The sequence below is a fragment of the Plecotus auritus genome (genome assembly GCF_963455305.1).
Source record: "Plecotus auritus genome assembly, chromosome: 8".
Classification (NCBI taxonomy): domain Eukaryota; kingdom Metazoa; phylum Chordata; class Mammalia; order Chiroptera; family Vespertilionidae; genus Plecotus; species Plecotus auritus.
The window spans coordinates 128,524,478-128,541,963 of NC_137782.1; the positions used below are offsets into that span (position 1 = coordinate 128,524,478).

At 50.7% G+C, this 17,486-nt stretch overlaps 1 protein-coding gene across 3 annotated transcripts in view; it reads left to right on the forward strand.

Moving 5' to 3' along the window:
- SLC4A5 (solute carrier family 4 member 5) overlaps positions 1-17,486 on the forward strand; it is a gene marked incomplete at its 5' end in the record, with an annotated part of 69,709 nt that overhangs the window by 23,442 nt on the left and 28,781 nt on the right. For all 3 annotated transcript variants that reach the window (XM_080683467.1, XM_080683468.1, XM_080683469.1), the window contains 4 exons: positions 8,581-8,741; positions 9,736-9,891; positions 11,174-11,269; positions 14,214-14,269. In XM_080683467.1, coding sequence (XP_080539593.1) covers positions 8,581-8,741; positions 9,736-9,891; positions 11,174-11,269; positions 14,214-14,269 — 469 coding nt within the window. The remainder of the gene's footprint in view (positions 1-8,580; positions 8,742-9,735; positions 9,892-11,173; positions 11,270-14,213; positions 14,270-17,486) is intronic.

Here is a 17,486-nt window from a genome sequence, read left to right on the forward strand (position 1 = left end):
TAGTCACCGGAAAGGCCTCAGTTCTGAACCCCCTTTGTGTGACAGAACTGCTTACTGTGACTCTTCGAGGTTCTGTTCAGCAGCATCCCAGCTGGGAGCGAGTTTCCTGACACTGCCCCGGCTCAGACAAAGTCCCTGGGGGGCCTTTCCAGCCCGGAGATTTTCTTTCCACTTGACCTGCTTCTCCAACTCTAATTCCCCACTTTTTGAAGCCAATGGCAGCATAAAGGTCACTTTGCAATGCGTTGCTTGGGATTATACATTAACCGCTCTTCAGTCTTCTAAGAGTTTAAACCTGGCTTTGGACAGAGGCTTTTTTAAAGGGCCCATTCCTTTATTCATTCTGAAAAGGGATTAACCATTTTCAGATTATGCGAAGTTCAAGTTTATGCAAATGTAGTATGTGGTAGAATGAACCCCCATGTACCCATCACCCAGCATCAACGGTTACTGACTGACTCATGGGCGTCTGTGTCTCTAGCCCTACTCACTACCCCAGACCCACACACTGGATGCTGCTGACACAAACCCTGGACACCATATCATTTCATCTGTAAACATTTCAGTATGTGTCTTTAAAAGATAAGGCCTCTAACTTTTCTAATTATTTTTTATTGTAGTAAAATATACTTAACATAAAATTTACCATCTTGACTATTTTTAAGTGTCTATATTAGTGATATTAAATGCATTCATAATGTTGTGTAACTATCACCATCCATTTCCATAGCTCTCTTCACCTTATAAAACTGAAACTCTTGCCAAAACCGGTTTGGCTCAGTGGATAGAGCGTCGGCCTGCGGACTGAAGGGTCCCGGGTTCGGTTCCGGTCAAGGGCATGTACCTTGGTTGCGGGCACATCCCCAGTGGGAGGTGTGCAGGAGGCAGCTGATCGATGTTTCTCTCTCATCGATGTTTCTAACTCTCTATCCCTCTCCCTTCCTCTCTGTGAAATATCAATAAAATATATTTAAAAACAAACAAACAAAAAAAAACAACTGAAACTCTATACCCATTAATCACTAACTCCCCATGCCCCCCTCCCTCCAGCCCCTGGAAACCACCATTCTCCTTCCTGTCTCTATGATTCTGACACTTCTAAATGCCTCATGTAAGTGGAATCATACAGTACAAATATCTCTTCAAGACTCTGTTTTCAATTATTTGGGTAAAGACCTCTTTTTTTGTTATTACAGTCACAGTAGCACTGTCACGTCATTTTAATTTTATTTAATTTTAATTTTTTTGAGAGAGAGAGAGAGAAAGAGAACCATTGACTGGTTGCCTCCAGTATGCGCCTCAACCACGGGTGGGGAGCAACCCCGAGATCCTTGGGTGTGTGGGCTGGCACTCTAACCACTGAGCACACCAGCCAGGGCTGTCACATCATTTTAAAAAATGACAGTAATTCCTTATTTTCATCAAATTATTCAGGCAGTATCCATGTTCCCCAAATTATCTCCTATTTTTAAAAAATATGATTAATCCACACATTGGATTTGGGAGATACATTCCTTACGTTATTTTTAATCTACAGGTTCCTCCTTCTTTATTATTCCCTTGCAGTTGTCGTTATTGCTAAAGGAATGCATCATTTGCCGTGTATGGTTTTCCATCTTCTGGGTTTTGTTCATCGTGTCCCTGTGCTGGTGTTTAGCCGATTCCTCCGCCCCTGTGTTTCCTCTAAAGTGATGGTTGGGTCCAGGCTTCTGATTCCGTGTGACATGTTCACACGTGACTCTTTCATAGGCGGTGGTGTCTGCTTCCATCGGGGGGCTGCTCCTACCTGGCTGATCTTGGCGTGTTCGTCTGCGACGATACTAGACTGTGGCACTCGCTGCTTAGGTCATTCTGGGTATTCTAAAATACGCTTAAACCCCACAGGTGTTGGGCTGTCTTTTTCTCAGTCGTTTCCTCATAGCCAGACTTCACCCAAAGTGGTCAGTGAGGCCTTGCGACCCTCAAGCAGGAGGGCACCAGCATTTAATGAGCTCTGCTCTGGGCAGGGGACATAAGGGACAGCAGAGAAGAAGCAGTCCCTGTCCTCAAGTAGCTTGATGTCTACTGGGGGAGGCAGCTACAGATGCTTCTCAACCTACCATGGGGTCAAGTCCCAATAAATCCATATTGCAAGTTGAAAATATTGTAAGTCAAAAATGCATTTAACCTGCTGGACATCACAGCTGAGCCTCGCCTGCCTTAAATGTGCTCAGAACACTGACACGCCCACAGCGGGGCAGTTACCTCGAGGGTCACCTCAAGAGCAAGTGCCTTCCTCTTCTTCTCACCAGAAGCAGGAGACACAAATGGGCACTTTGTAAAATGATGAGATGGGAAATCACAGAACATAATGTCCCCAAAATGCTGGCAACACCGTACACGGTAAACTGGTTGTTTGCCCTGGTGATCGCTTGGCTCACGGGGAGCTGCGGCTCGCTGCTGCTGCCCGCATCGTGAGAGTATCGTACCGGGCAGCATCGCTAGCCTGGGAAAAGACCGAAATTAAAAATGCCAAGTGTGGTTTCTAGTGAATGCCTGTCACTTCTGCACCATTGTAAAGTCAAAAACTCGAAAGTCAAACCATTGTGAGTCGGGAACATCTGTATGTACCAAACAGCGGGAAAACATGATCGACTAATTAATGGTGTTAGCCTCTGAGCTCCAAAAGTCAGGGGTCTTACCTAGAACCACCTGCAGCAGGGTTGCCTGGGTCCCATCCAGATATTCGGATGTGAACTGGGCCATGATCTGACCTAGACTTGTAGATTTAAAAGCATTTTAGCTATGTTTATGTGCAACCAAGATTAAGAATCGTCGTTCCAGGAGAGTGGTTCTTGAAGTGTGGTCCCCAGAGCAACAGCAGCAGCAGCAGCGCCAGGGAACTTGTTAAAAATGCCCACATTCTTGGCGTTCCCTCCCCTCCGCCCCAGACCCATGAAATCAGGAAGCTGAAATCGGCATTTTCCCAAGGCTTTCAGATGACACTGATGCATACTTAAGATCAAAAACCCTGTCCCAGGTGTTTGTTATAGGAGAAATAAAGGGGGTGAGTGAGAGAGGCTTTTAGAAAAGGTGGCACTCTTGCCAAGCGGTGGAGAAAGAAGGGATTGGATCTGGAAAACAAGGAAGAGGACATTCTACTGCATAGGCCTATGATCCTTGAAGGTGACCTGCCTGGGTGCTTGTTAGAAATGCAGAATCTTGGACCCCATCCTGGGCCTGCTAAATCAGAATACGCATTTTTAACAGGATCCCCAGGTGATTTGTAGGCAGAGTAAGAAACAAAAGTGGCCAGTTGTGCAGTGGTTAGAGAGTCAGCCTGTGGACCGAAGGGTCTCGGGTTTGATTCCCGATCAAGGGCATGTATCTGGGTTGCAGGTTCTCCCTGGCACTGGGCCACGTGTGGTGCACGCAGGAGGCAACCAATAGCTGTGTCTCTCTCACATGTCTCTCTCTCTCTCTCTCTCTCTCTCTCTCTCTCTCTCTCTCTCTCTGTCTGCTTCTCTCCCACCTCCCTTCCACTCTTTCTAAAAATCAATGGAGAAAATATCCTCAGGTGAGGATTAAAAAAAGAAAAAGAAACATGGCCATACTCGAAAAGAGGCTCTGGATTTCCAGTTCCACTCTTCCACCAGGTGTTCTCAGAGCCACCCTGAGGGACAGAGGCCACGTCCCCTCTGGTGTAAGGAGAATGGGACCCACGTGCCAGAGCGGCTTGCCTGCAGTGGGAACCCAGACAGGTCCAACTACCCCTCGTCACACAGTTCTATATGGTTGCAGAGCAAGGGCTCCTCAACCTCAGGGCGCAGTCAGATAACCTAGGCCAGTGGTCGGCAAACTCATTAGTTAACAGAGCCAAATATCAACAGTACAACGATTGAAATTTCTTTTGAGAGCTGAAAACCGACTTCTGTGCATGGGCCACGAAGTTTCAATCACACTGTACGTGCGCGCCCGCACGTGGTATTTTGTGGAAGAGCCACACTCAAGGGGCCAAAGAGCCGCATGTGGTTCATGAGCCGCAGTTTGCCGACCACAGACCTAGGAGCTTGCATGGCCAGGCTGCCCTCCTGATGGGCCACCATCCAGGCTGCAGTATTTTCTAATCTCTCCAGGAAATTCTAACAGGCAGCCAGCGTTGGAAACCTCTGTTGCAGGGATTGGGTCCTCCATGTGTCCATGTTCCCCTCAAGGTCAAAGTGAGCTCTGTTTCTAGCTATGGCCATTAAAAACACAAAATTGATGTTCTCTGGAACGAAACAGAACCACCACTCACCCTCCTTTTCTTTTTTTTTCTTTTTTAAAATATATTTTATTGATATTTTACAGAGAGGAAGGGAGAGGGACAGAGAGCTAGAAACATCGATGAGAGAGAAACATCGATCAGCTGCCTCCTGCACACCTCCCACTGGGGATGTGCCCGCAACCAAGGTACATGCCCTTGACCGGAATCGAACCCGGGACCCCCCAGTCCGCAGGCCGACGCTCTATCCACTGAGCCAAACCGGTTTCGGCTCACCCTCCTTTTCAAACTAGAGAATAAAAATTTGGTTTTAGAAAAAGAAAAAACCCCACAAAATCGAGTTCCAGTTCGCAGGCTTGCTGTTTCAACATCTTGATTCCCAAAAGAGTTGCAAGGAGAACTGGAGAGGTTCCTCCTGAAGTCCTCGAGTATTTTTGAAGTTGTCATGTGAATTTTTGGAAATCAAGTTAGGGGGCCAGCAGCAGAAATCTAGCTCTGGCATTAAACCTGAACCCAGGAATGGGTAACTCGGCTTTTCTGCAGACGGCTCGGGTGGGTTGGTGCTCTTGTCTGTTTGTTTTGTAGGTGCCTGACACAGTGGAGGTGGAGAGGACTGACTGTCCTTGCTATCTGGAGTTAATAAGAGGATGTTTTAAAGAAGAGGTGTGCTCTCACCCCCTCCTTCCAGGCGGAGGTGCATTTGGGCAGGTGGAAAGCTGAAGAAGGGGATGTCATGGAGAGAGCTGCCTGGAATGTCCCCCAGGATGTTTGGGAGACAGTGTAGAGAGAAATCAACTCAAGTGCACTGGGACACATCACCTTTGGGGGAATAGAGGGGTGGGATGGAGGTGGGGGGGGGGGGGCGGTAGGGCCACGGAGTAGCAATAGCATCTTCAGTGACAAAGTAACAGTATAATTTATTTTGTGTATTTTTAAAAATATTTTTTATTGAATTCAGAGAGGAAGAGAGAGGGATAGAGAGATAGAAACACCAATGATGAGAGAGAATCATTGATCAGCTGCTTCCTGCACGCCCCACACTGAGGATTGAGCCCACAACCCAGGCATGTGCCCTGACCGGGAATTGAACCGTGACCTCCTGGTTCAGAGCCATGTCGGCTGGGCTATTTTGTGCATTTTTAAGAGGGAAAAAAGGGCAATGTGATTGTTGAGTAGAAGAAAGACTCTCAGGGAGAAGGTGAGCATCCTCTTGACCAAAACATTTGAACTTGTTCTTTCATCTCTTCTTTGCAAATCCTTATGCTAGTACAATATTTAGAAAAACTTCGGATTGGTATCATACAGTCTTGGATCTGCTATAATTTAAATGGTGTTCACCAAGTAGATCTCCCCATTTAAAAAGTCAGCAGCACTTTGGTGAGTCTCCGAAGCAAGTGTCTGCGTGGTCTCTGCTCCAGCCCCTGTTTTTTAGGTCTTCACTTCCCAGGTCTCAACTAATCAAACCTCCCCATCCTATGTCCATTCAAGCCCTCAAGACCCCACCAGGTGCCCAGTTAACTGATCTCAAATAAAGATATTGAATCAGAATGTTAAATATTGATAACGCAAAGTACTCATGCAATCGTGTCCAGAGGGAATCTGCAAAGGAAACGATATTCAACTCCATTAGTAACCAAAAGAATGCAAATGTAATATGATTTTCAGTTCCAGAACAAAGGTGAAAAAAATGGCAATATTAGAGTTTGAGACACTTTGGAGAAATGTGAGGTGGCCTAGATGTTGGTGGAAATGTAAATTGGCACAATTTCTGGGGAACAGTTTGGCAGACAGCATTTCACCTCTTAGAGCTTATTCTAAGGAAATTATTGGGCAGGGGCCAAGGATATTCAAACCAAACTATCTATACTAATAAAAGGGTAATATGCAAATTGGTCATGACGCCCTCACAATAACAACCGAACAGCAGGCTGTGTGGGGTGACAAGGCCGGCAGGGGGTTTAGCAAGGGACAACCAAACCTGACCAGCAGGCTGCGTGGGGCGACCAGGCCAGCAGGGGGGTGAGCGAGGATGACCAAATGACTGACAAGCAGGCTGTGTGGGGCAACCAGGCCAGCAGGCAGGGCAGTTGGGGGCGACCAGGCCAGTGGGGGTGGGGGGGGCAGTTGGGGGCGATCAGGCCAGCAGGGGGGGGGCAGTGAGGGGCGACCAGGCTGGCAGAGGGGGGCAGTAAGGGATGACCAGGCTGGCAGGGGGGGCAGTGAGGGGCAATCAGGCCAGCGGGGGGGGGGGGGCAGTAATGGGTGACCAAGCTAGCAGAGGGGGGCAGTGAGGGACGACCAGGCTGGCAGGGGGCAGTTGTGAGTGACTAGGCTGGCGAGGGGGGGCAGTTGTGGGTGACCAAGTCAGCGGGGGGGTGGGGCAGTTGGGAGTGATGAGGCTGGCAGGGGGGTAGTTGGGGGCGACCAGGCTGGCAGGCAGAGGCAGTTAGGGGTGATCAGGCAGGCAGGCAAGTGAGCAGTTAGGAGCCAGCGGTCCCGGATTGTGAGAGGGATGTCTGACTGCCAGCAGTTGTACATCCCCCGAGGGGTCCCAGATTGGAGAGGGTCCAGGCTGGGCTTAGGGGACCCCCCCATGCACGAATTTTGTGCACCGGGCCTCTACTTTATAATAAAGAATAATTAGAGATAATCTAAATAAATGTCCACCAAGTGAGGATTATTCATATCATTTATGGTCCATTCATACAACGGAGTACCAAAGAGCCTTTATTTTTTTTTATTTTTATTATTTTTTTTAAATATATTTTATTGATATTTCACAGAGAGGAAGGGAGAGGGACAGAGAGTTAGAAACATCGATGAGAGAGAAACATCGATCAGCTGCCTCCTGCACACCTCCCACTGGGGATGTGCCCGCAACCAAGGTACATGCCCTTGACCGGAATCAAACCCGGGACCCTTCAGTCCGCAGGCCGACGCTCTATCCACTGAGCCAAACCGGTTTCGGCCCAAAGAGCCTTTAAAAGGATATCAATTTAATAAACATGAGAGAATGTCCATGAGATATTATCCCCCATGGTGTCCATAATGTAAAATTGTGTGTGCACACATGTGTGTTCATGCACACAGAGATCTACAATGATAGTCATCAAAATGTCAACCATGGTGTCTTCTGGTTGGGAGAGCTTTGAATGGCTTTACCTTCTTATTTTTATTGTTTCTAAAATTTTGAAAGCAATGTGTCCTGACCTGGAATCGAACTGTGACCTCCTGTTAAGAGGTCAAGGCTCAACCACTGAGCCACGCTAGCTGGGCAGGTTGGTCATCTTTAAGACAACTCCTCCATCAAAACCCAAATTCCCATGGGGGTCCAGGTTGTTTTCCACGATCCCTTTGTCTGTATCTGGACTGGAATCACATGTTTTAATGACTGAATCTTTTTAGAAAGTTTTCTATCTACTAGAATCATGTCCCATCCCCATTCTTCTCCCTTTACAGACTTTCCCCACCATTCCACGATGGTACCTTTTTCAGAGGAACTTTAGAATTAGATGGTCATGGTCCACAAACACTCCCTTGGGGGTTTGATTGGAATAGCGGGAAGCTCCCCACTAATTTGGGGCTGACATCTTACAGAGCTGCGCTCACAGACCTTGCTCTCCAGGGGTGATCAGGTGCTGCCCTCTGCAGGGAGGCCCAGGCAGGTGCTACCTCTGTCCAGGCCTTCCCACTCCGCCTGCTCCACCCAGCCTGATTCCAAGGCTCCTAGAAAGGACAAATTCTTACACATCCGTGGTTTAACGTCTTTCCTTCCCCAGCTGACATTTGGATTTTAACCTGAACTTTCAGGATAAAAATCTAGGGCACATGCTTGGGAACCAAAGGTCCTGCGGTAGAACCCGTCAGGAAATGCTCCCAGCAACCACACCCCATAAGGCAGACACTGCACGCACGAGTGACCAGCCCCAGGTAACCAGGTTCCAGCGGAAACTTTAACAGCTTTGTTGTTCTAGAACACCGTAAAGTTCCTCATTGTAAGTGTACAGTTAAAGGATTTTTGGTACATGTGCCAAGTGGTGCCACCATCAACAAATCCAGCTTCAGAGCATGCCCACCACCCCTGCAAAAGATCCCTTGTGCCCATTTGTGGTCGTCCTCTGGATGGCACTTTGCCCTGAGCACGACAGCACCAGGAGGAGTGGGGACAGAGGGAAGGGTCCCTGAGAGATCCTCCGCCTGTGAGTCTAGACTAGAGCCAACGCCCCAACGCCGTGCACAGAATAACTTGCAGGCCAACACCTTTTCCTGAGGAGACCCAGCTAAGGGCCCCTCCTGAGGACACTGGCCCCACGGAGCCCCATCCTTACCCTTTCCAGGTGGATAAAGTTTGAAGAAAAGGTGGAGGAAGGAGGCGAACGCTGGAGCAAGCCCCACGTGGCCACACTGTCCCTGCACAGCCTCTTCGAGCTCCGGACCTGCCTGCAGACGGGAACGGTGCTTCTCGATTTGGACAGCGGCTCCTTACCACAGATCATAGGTGAGTGGGGACCCCCCAAACCAGGGCAGCTCTTCCCCCTCCCGCCTCCTGCCCATCCCCAGTCCATTCTCACCTCTGACACGGCCTGATGCCGCAGTGGCTCCAAGGTTCAGTCCCCCGTAGGGTTCCAGCGGAGGAAAAGAGCATCCTCTGAAATGCAGTGTGGCAACAGGGGGAGGGCTTCTTCGTGCAGTTGCAGATACCTGTGGCCATGGCAACCTGGGTCCCGCAGCGTGAATGGATCATGGTTCCTCTTTAGGAAATTAGCTCCCATTTTGTGGAGTGGCAGAGGGAGGGGGTGGCTTGCCTTGTCATCGCTCAAACTTTTTGTGAATTTTGTTCTAGCACATTCAATGTTGCCAGAAGCATTTTGCCCAAAATACTTTCCTAAAGAGAATTCATGTTAGGACTGAAATCATTTAACATGGTACTTTTGTGCTTTTAAGGGTATTTCCATATGTATGATTACATTTACTTTAAAAATACATATTCTAAAATTGATTTCTGAGAGAGAGAAAGGAAGAGAGAGAGAGGGAGAGCGAGAAACATCAGTGCTCTGCCTCCTGCAGGCCCCCTACCAGGGATCCGCCCACAACCCGGCCGGTGCCCTGGCTGGGAATCCAACCCGCAACCTTTCAGTGCACCGCGCACAGGATGACACCAGCCAACAGAGCCCCACCGGCCAGGGCTGATTTCACTTACTTTTGACAATAGAATTGATAGAGCAGAGAATTCTACTCACATACACATTCACCCTCACGCGTGCGCGCACATGCACACCCACGGAGGCGGGCACGTCCTTTGGGTATGGGGAGGCTGAGGGTTCATGATGTGCCCGAGTTTCAGCAGTTTGTGGGTAGAGCGGGGACTATGTCCACATCCTGCCTCCTTTAGCTCACTTTTAATCCCACAAATGACAGATGAAATGGAAGACCCCACAACCCAGCTCGTTCTGTCTGGCTCTGGACGGACGAGGCATGTTTGTTCCCCTTAGATGACGTCATTGAGAAGCAAATCGAGGATGGCCTCCTGCGACCGGAGCTCCGGGAGAGGGTCAGCTACGTCCTCCTGAGGAAACACCGGCACCAAACCAAGAAGCCCATCCACCGCTCCCTGGTGGACATCGGAAAGTCCGTCTCCTCCCCCACCGGTGAGTCGGGCCATGCTGGGGGCCCTGGGCACCGGGGGAGGGGGCTGGTGCCGGCCCAGCCCCGGTCAGTGAGAGTCTGGGCACCTTGGAAGCTTCCTGCACTTCACAAAGCTGGAGACATTCTGGGGGTTCCTTAGCCTCCTTCTCTAGCAGGCCTGCGGGGACCCCGGTTTGTCCCCACCCCCAGCCCTGAACCATTTCTAGGAAGAGAGTTGATTCTCAGCCTGGGCTGTGCGTTGTGATCCCGGGGGTGGGGGTGGGTGAGGGTGGAGAGGGTGGGGGGGCATGATATGTGTCCTAATGCCTAGGTCCCACCCTGGAGAGTTGTATTCAGTTGGTCTGGGGTGTGGCCTGGAAACAGGGAATTTAGAAAGCTCTCATGTGCAGTCAGGGTTGTAAAATGCTATAGAGATGGTGTGTTTGTGGTAAGGGCTTAAAGTTTCCCCCACTGAGCCCCCCAAGAAGAGCCAAGAGCCCCGAGAGAAAGTGAAGCACATTGAGATGGTGGAAGGGGCTGGGCCATCTCAGGGTACCAGGCCTGGTAAACCTGGCAGCTGGGTCATTCTGATTAGCAGAGTGGGGGGAGCAGGGGGAGGGGTCGGAGCATTGGGGAGAGTGACTTGTCCCATTCACACATCTCAGACTTGCCACCCAGAGTTGAGATGCCCAGACACTACTAGCCTTGCCGGACCTGTCAGAGAAATGCAGTCATCAGAACCAAGTGGCTAACTAATGAGCCTTGAGGAATTTCTTTAGGTGAACTGTCTGAAATGGGGGAGTGTTTAGCGTATCATAATAACTGCAGGCACACACGCGGTACCTACCATGTTCCAGCACTGAAGCGTGACTCACTTCATCCTCGTGATAACCCGTGACTAGGTACTGTTCTCATCATCCCCATCTGACAAATGAGAAGCCTGGGGCACAGAGAGGTTAAGTTACTTGCCTAAGGTCACACAGCCAAGCCAGAGGTGCAATCCGGGATAAAGCCAGGCCATCTACAACACCTGTGCCTATTTGAGCACGTGGCCATCTCTCTCACTTTCAACAGTACAAATATTTAATCTTGTTCAGACTGTTAACTTGCTTCAAAAAAAAAAAAAAGCCCCCAAAACAAGAACAAAAAACAGAACTACCAAAAACACCCTCTTTTCTGGAAGGAGAAAAGACAGGTCTTGTAGCCCAGCTTTATTTAGGAGAAATGACAATACACTTAGTACCACATTGATGGAGGAGGCAAACCCCGGCTGCCAAGGCAAACCCCCTCTGCTCCTTCTCGCAGGTCGAAGCCTAGCCCGGAGCCCCTCAGCCGGCCCCAGCCTACACCGCTCCACTGAGGACCTGAGGATGCAGCCAAGCATAAGCTACGGCCATCTGTGTGAGTTCCCGGCCACTGAGCCACAGCTTCTTCGTGACGGCTGTGGCAGCTGTGGCAGCTGTGGAAGGTTGGCTTTCATAGTCTTTCAAAGGCGGAGGAGACAAAGCCCGGGACCTGTCTAGAATTCTCAGGACAGGAGCCAGGAAAATTCTTACTTTCACCCGAAAGCTGGTCTACTCTCAGAGCCTAATTTACTACCATACATTTTTATTTTCCTCACCCGAGGATATTTTCCCATTGGTTTTTAGGGAGAGTGGAAGAGAGAGGGAAAGACAGAGAGAAACATCGATATGAGAGAAACATGTCGATTGGTTGCCTCCTGCATGAACCCTGACCAGAATCGAACTTGGGACCCTTTGGTCCGCAGGCTGATGCTCTATCCACTGAGCCAACCTGGCTAGGGCTAGTACCATAATTTTCTATATGATTATTCTGAAAAAATGCAGCTCTAAATCAAGTCCTGACATAATCACTACCCAATCCTATGTGCAAGGCATTTGTAACTTACTTTATACCTTGGTTTTCATCAAATTGATCATTAGCCCTGTTTTTGGCAAAAAGCCTTCCTAGGAAACAGAATAAAAAACATGGAGGTATCTTCCCCTCCTCTCCCGCCCCCCACCCCCTCTTCCAGGACAGAGAGTGCTCCCATCACTGGGTGACAGTCTCGAGCCACCAGGACAATCGCTGGCAGTCACAGCCCCTGAGTGCTGGGGAGGTGCCTGGTTGCACACGGGCTTTTTCAGACAATTCATCAGAGATGAACAGGTCGGGTGAGCTACGAGGCAAAGAAAAGAGGGGACTTGGAAAATGGAAAGAAAAGGCAGTGTGAAAATAGCAATCCTATTTTCCTTTAAAGACTTTCACTAAAGCCCTAGCTGGTTTGGCTCAGTGGATAGAGTGTCGGCCTGCGGACTGAAGGGTCCCAGGTTCGATTCTGGTCAAGGGCATGTACCTTGGTTGCGGGCACATCCCCAGTGGGGAGTGTGCAGGAGGCAGCTGATCGATGTTTCTCTCTCATCGATGTTTCTAACTCTCTATCCCTTTCCCTTCCGCTCTGTAAAAAATCAATAAAATATATTAAAAAAAAAAAAAAGACTTTCACTAAAATGCCAAGATGTGAGCAAACACAGCCTAGGGCTGTGCCCCTACCAGGCCTGAGGGGTGTTTCGGGAGGAGCTGTGGCCCTTGTCCGAGGCCTCAGCTGCAGTTTGTCACAGGCTTTTTTCGCTATTCCTAGTGACCCTGGGTCCTCTTAGTTCCCCCTGTACTTGGTTATTGCACGTAGGGGCGCCAGGGGGCAGCAGTGAGCAGGCAGCGAAGGTCTTCAGTTATTCGCTGTGTATAAGGTCTCCCCTGCGCTGTGCTGCAGGGTGGGGACCCCAACCAAAGGCATGAATAAGCGATGACAGCATGTGTGCAGGTGGCGCCCGGGAAAGCTCAGTGAGGAGGGGCTATTCCCGAGTCTTGGAGAATAAATAGGAAGGAGTTTTCCAGGAAGGAGAAGGGTGTTCTAAGCAAAGGAGACAAACAGCAGGTGCGGGAAGGTGCTGTGGAGGGTGCTGTGTATTCAGGTCTGGATATAGTGGTTCGCTAGTGAGGAGTGTAAGGCCTTTGGGAAAGAGGGTCCCATTGAAGGGGCCTCTGTGCCCTGCAGAAAGGCCCAGCCTTTATTCTGATGGGGACCTCAGAGAAGCTTTAAGCAGGGCAGACCATGATCAGATTTTTACTTGAGAGAGATCTGGACTGGAGACCCCACCTGGGCTTCCTTAGCCCAAATGTGGGCGTGACAGCGACAGGAGTGGTATGATTGAGCAAGGGTGGAGGGCTTGACGTCTCTGGAGGGGACGAGGGCAAAACAAGGCCCTCGGGGGAGGCCAGCAGGAGAGGATCTGGATGGAAGAGGAGGGGAGCCAAGGGAGCATCTTCTGGAAGTGAGGGGACACCAGAAAGGCAGTCCCTAGGCCGCAGAAAGCCAAGAAGTAACAGGTCTGAGAGTGTCCCCTGGATCTGGCTGAGCTTCTCCTGCCTTAACCAAAGAGGGGAACTATTGAGCTATTCAAATAATTCACCACCACTGTTCTTCCCATGGGAAACCCACCTTCCCTCCCTCTGCCAGCCCAAATCCCTAGCCATTTTTAAAGACTCACATGGGCCCTAGCTGGGTTTGCTCAGTGGGTAGAGCATCGGCCTGTGGACTAAAGGGTCCCAGGTTTGATTCTGGTCAAGGGCACATGCCTGGGTTGCAAGCTCAATCCCCAGTGTGGGGGGGGGGGGGCCATGCAGGAGATAGCCGATCAAGGATTCTCTCTCGTCATTGATGTTTCTCTCTCTCTCTCTCTCTCTCTCTCTCTCTCTCTCTCTCTGAAATCAATAAAAATATATATAAAAAGAAAAAGACTCACATGGGTCATGGAGGATGGAGGTGAAACTCGTCTTCTCTCTCCAACAAAGTCCAAGCTTAGCGACACCTCCCCACCCCCAGGGTCTGGCACAGAACAGACATCTCTGCCTCTGCCCAGGAAAAGGGGGTGAGGGTAGAGACAAGAATACAGCAGACTGAGTAGTGAGAAGGGAGAAGTAGAACCTGGGGTCTGGCAACTCTTTTATGAGAGCCGCCAGCCCTGGCTGTGCAGCTCATTTGGTTAGAGCGTCGTCCCAATAGGCCAAGGTTTTGGGCTCGTCCCCGGTCAGGGCACATGCAAGAATCAACTGCTGAATGCATAAATAAGTGAACAACAAATCCATATTAATAAATTAAAATTTAAAAAGAGAGAGAGCTGCCATTGGAGGGAAGAAAAGAGAGTGGAGGCCAGCTCAAGGGGGCTTCAGGATTAGGGGAGAGAGGCTCTTCCTTTGCTTATGAAGACGGAAAGCATGTGTAGGGAAAGGACCTGTGAGAGCCTGGCTTCCCCTGATGGGCCTTCTTTTCCTTCTCTCCTAGGTCACGTCCAGAGCAGAAGCATGAATGATATTCCTCGTACCCAAAACCCAGACCAGGTAGTAAAGCCCTTGCACTGGGCTGCCGTGAGGGGCCAGGGCAGGAAGAAGCCTTTGGTTCCACGGGCAGGGAGCCCCTATGGCAGCCGTGGGCAAACTACGGCCTGCGGGCCGGATCCGGCTGTTCTATCCGGTTCTCTTGCTCTCCCCTCCGCTCCTTTACTTTGAATTTATATTAGTTCACACAAACACTCCATCCATGCTTTTGTTCCGGCCCTCCGGTCCAGTTTAAGAACCCATTGTGGCCCTCGAGTCAAAAAGTTTGCCCACCCCTGCCCTATGGGCAGGGCTCCACGGGAGTCTCCAGGAAGGACATGGCGGGGGGGCGGGGGCGGCGTGCTCTGGGCTGCCTGGTGATTCTGCCCACTCCATCGCTTGGGTGTTGACTGAGCCCCAAGTACTGGCTCTGTGCCTGACCCTGGGAGGGGTGAGGGGCAGAGAAGCATGCCTTTGAGCTTGGGATTTGTTGGAAATCACACAGTTTCACCTGCTGTATGGCACACAAGTACCTCTAAAGATGGAGTGGGGTATGGGCTGGTACAGACTTGCAGTGGGGCCTCCCTGTGGGGACAGCAGTGGTAGCGAATTGTTTGGACCGCCCAACAGCGTGTCTTCTCCTTGGCTGGGCCAGGATAAAGGCAGTCCCTGTCTCCCACCAGCCTGACTGACATCTCTAGATGAGATTTCCTACAACAGATTGAGTCCATGTTCTAAGGCCCACAGCCCGGGAACCCTGTGGCTCTGCCCCTTGGGGAAGCCCAGAGGAACCCCCTCAATTCCAATCCCTGCACACCTCAAGGGCAGAGTCTCGTTGTCCCCTTGCTTGTAGGAAGTAGGAAGAAAGGAGTAGGAAGAAAGGTGATGAAAGAGACCTGAAATTTGGTGAAGACTTCTCAGGAGCTTGGGCGAAGGCCTGGCCTTCAGGGCACCCCAAGTTTGGTAGCCGGCAAAACAAAAGCAGCCCCTCACATCAGTTTCACGAGGACCGTTTGGTGGCCAAATAATAAAATAACAATAATAACAGCATCAACCAACACTTTAAAACCCACACACTGCACGCACCACACCATGCATCGTGAAGGTACTAAATATCATCTCCAATCTACTGGGGAGAGCATTGAACCTTAAAGCAGTTAAATAACGTGCCCAAATCCATGCAGCAGAACCATGATTTGACACAGACAGTCTGCCGAGAGCCCTTGATTTGGAAGTGACTTAGCACTGAGTATTCTGGGATATTATTTAGAGAAGATCCCCACTTTAGCACACAGACAGCGGGGCCAAGATAAGGAAGTATTGCCTAGTCAATTTTAATAAATGTCTCAGTGGTAATAAGAATAGCAGCTGTCACTTTCCCCAGGCAATGCTGCCTTGATTTAGGGACTGGAGCCACGTCCCACATCCAGCTCTCCTGACTGATCAGCTGGTAGTGCTTCTCCGTACTATTTGCAGCAGCAAAGGCTTGTTGTGGGAACAGTGGTTTGTCCACCAGTGGGCGCTCTTTAGGTTCAAACCCAGAGGCGTTTGCTCTGCAGGCTCTTTCTTTCCACACCTGTCCGTGGGTTCCCGGTGAAACAGAGGGTGGATTCTGACACAATAGTTGTGTGTGGTCACTCGACAGAGCTGGACCAGACTCCCTATGGGTTCAGCAAGTAGGGTCAGCAAAGCCATGGCCAAGCCAGGGGGCCAGAACAGCAGCATGGCCCATTTCTGGGATGTCACCACCCCAGCCGGCCTCTCTACCAAACCTGTCACCACCTGCCAGGGAGGACCATGGCCCCGTTTCAGCTCCTCCCCTCCCCTGGATTATGAGTGTGCTGTTGGGCTGTCCCCAAGCCTTGTTGCTTTCAAAGACTCCTTCTCCAGGGCACTCCTGCACCCCTCCGCTCCTCCTGTCCCCTGGACCTGCTCCCTGCCTGATGCTTGTGGGCACAGAGTGGGCAGGGGGCTGCAGCTGCCCTGGCACACCAAGCCCTCCATCCTGAAGAATGCTGCTTATGAATCAATCAGCTGACTGGCTGGGACAAAGGGACTTTTTGAGTTGTGAGGACTCTGGCCTTCCTGCTAACTCCTGGCCTCGCTTGTTCTCACTTCGTTAGGGTCCTTGGGGCTGTTGCTTGGGTGGCTGTAGAGAGTTTTAGTTTGGGGTTGGATGTAAAAGATTACAATGGTGCAGCCCTGGCTCACATGCCCTTTCTCATGCTGGTAGGCCACCCAGCCCAGTGTGCATCACACCCACCATGAGTGTGAATCGGGGACATTGAGCTTATGGGAAATGGACATTTCTGTGCCCACAGGAGAGACCTAGGAGAAATGGGTGGCAAGCTTGTGGGGTCTGTAGGATCTCTCTGAAGTGCTCACCTCTAACTTCTGGGCCCTTTCTTCCTTTGATGGCCACTGTGGACTTCCACCAGCCCTGCCCTCCCAGATGCTCCCTCTCCACCATCTCTCTACAAAGCTATCTCTGTCCCTGGCCTATCCCCTTGCTTCCCAGAGGGAAAGCAATCTGAAAAATGAGAGCATCTGAAGATGTGAGCTTGTATGTGACCCTCCCTGGGCATTTTCATCATAAAAGAGGGCTCAGAAGGAATGGCGTCATAAACGCAGGCAGGGGGGATACGTTTGGGAAGAGGACTTGTCTCCAGCACCTCTCCCATCAGCCCCTTGCTCTGTTTGACCTCCTGCTCTGCACAGACACTAGCCAGAGGGACTGGCAAGAGGGCACCTGGAAAGTCTCAGTTGTAAAGTCTCAGAAGCTATGAGTTTCCTGGGAGGTCCCCTTGGGGTGACTTGGGGGCCCAGAAGTCTCCCACAGACTTGGAGGTGTGGTCCAGGGGTTCCTGTGAGCCAGGAAGCGGTGGCAAAGGGAAAACACAGTGCATCCGCCTGGCCATCAGAAGGGGGCCCATCCCTTCCGTGGCCACCCAAGGTGAAGGCGGGGGGGGGGGGGGGGGGGGGGAGGAGCTGCAGTGCAAGGGCCGAGAGTCTCTCTGCTTGAGCTGCAGGGGCTGCGGGATGAGACCGGACACCCAGCAATCCCTCAGCTCACACTTCAGTTGAGCAAAGTTTTTACTCATCAAGGAATGGGATCAAGTCGTTGCCTGCTCCTCCCTGTCTACACAGGCTTAGTTGGTCCCTGGGGTTGAGTCTCCTCACCTGCAGAATCGAGGAGAGTGGTTATTTCTCTCGGTCTCTTGAGACAGGCTGGGGGAACTTT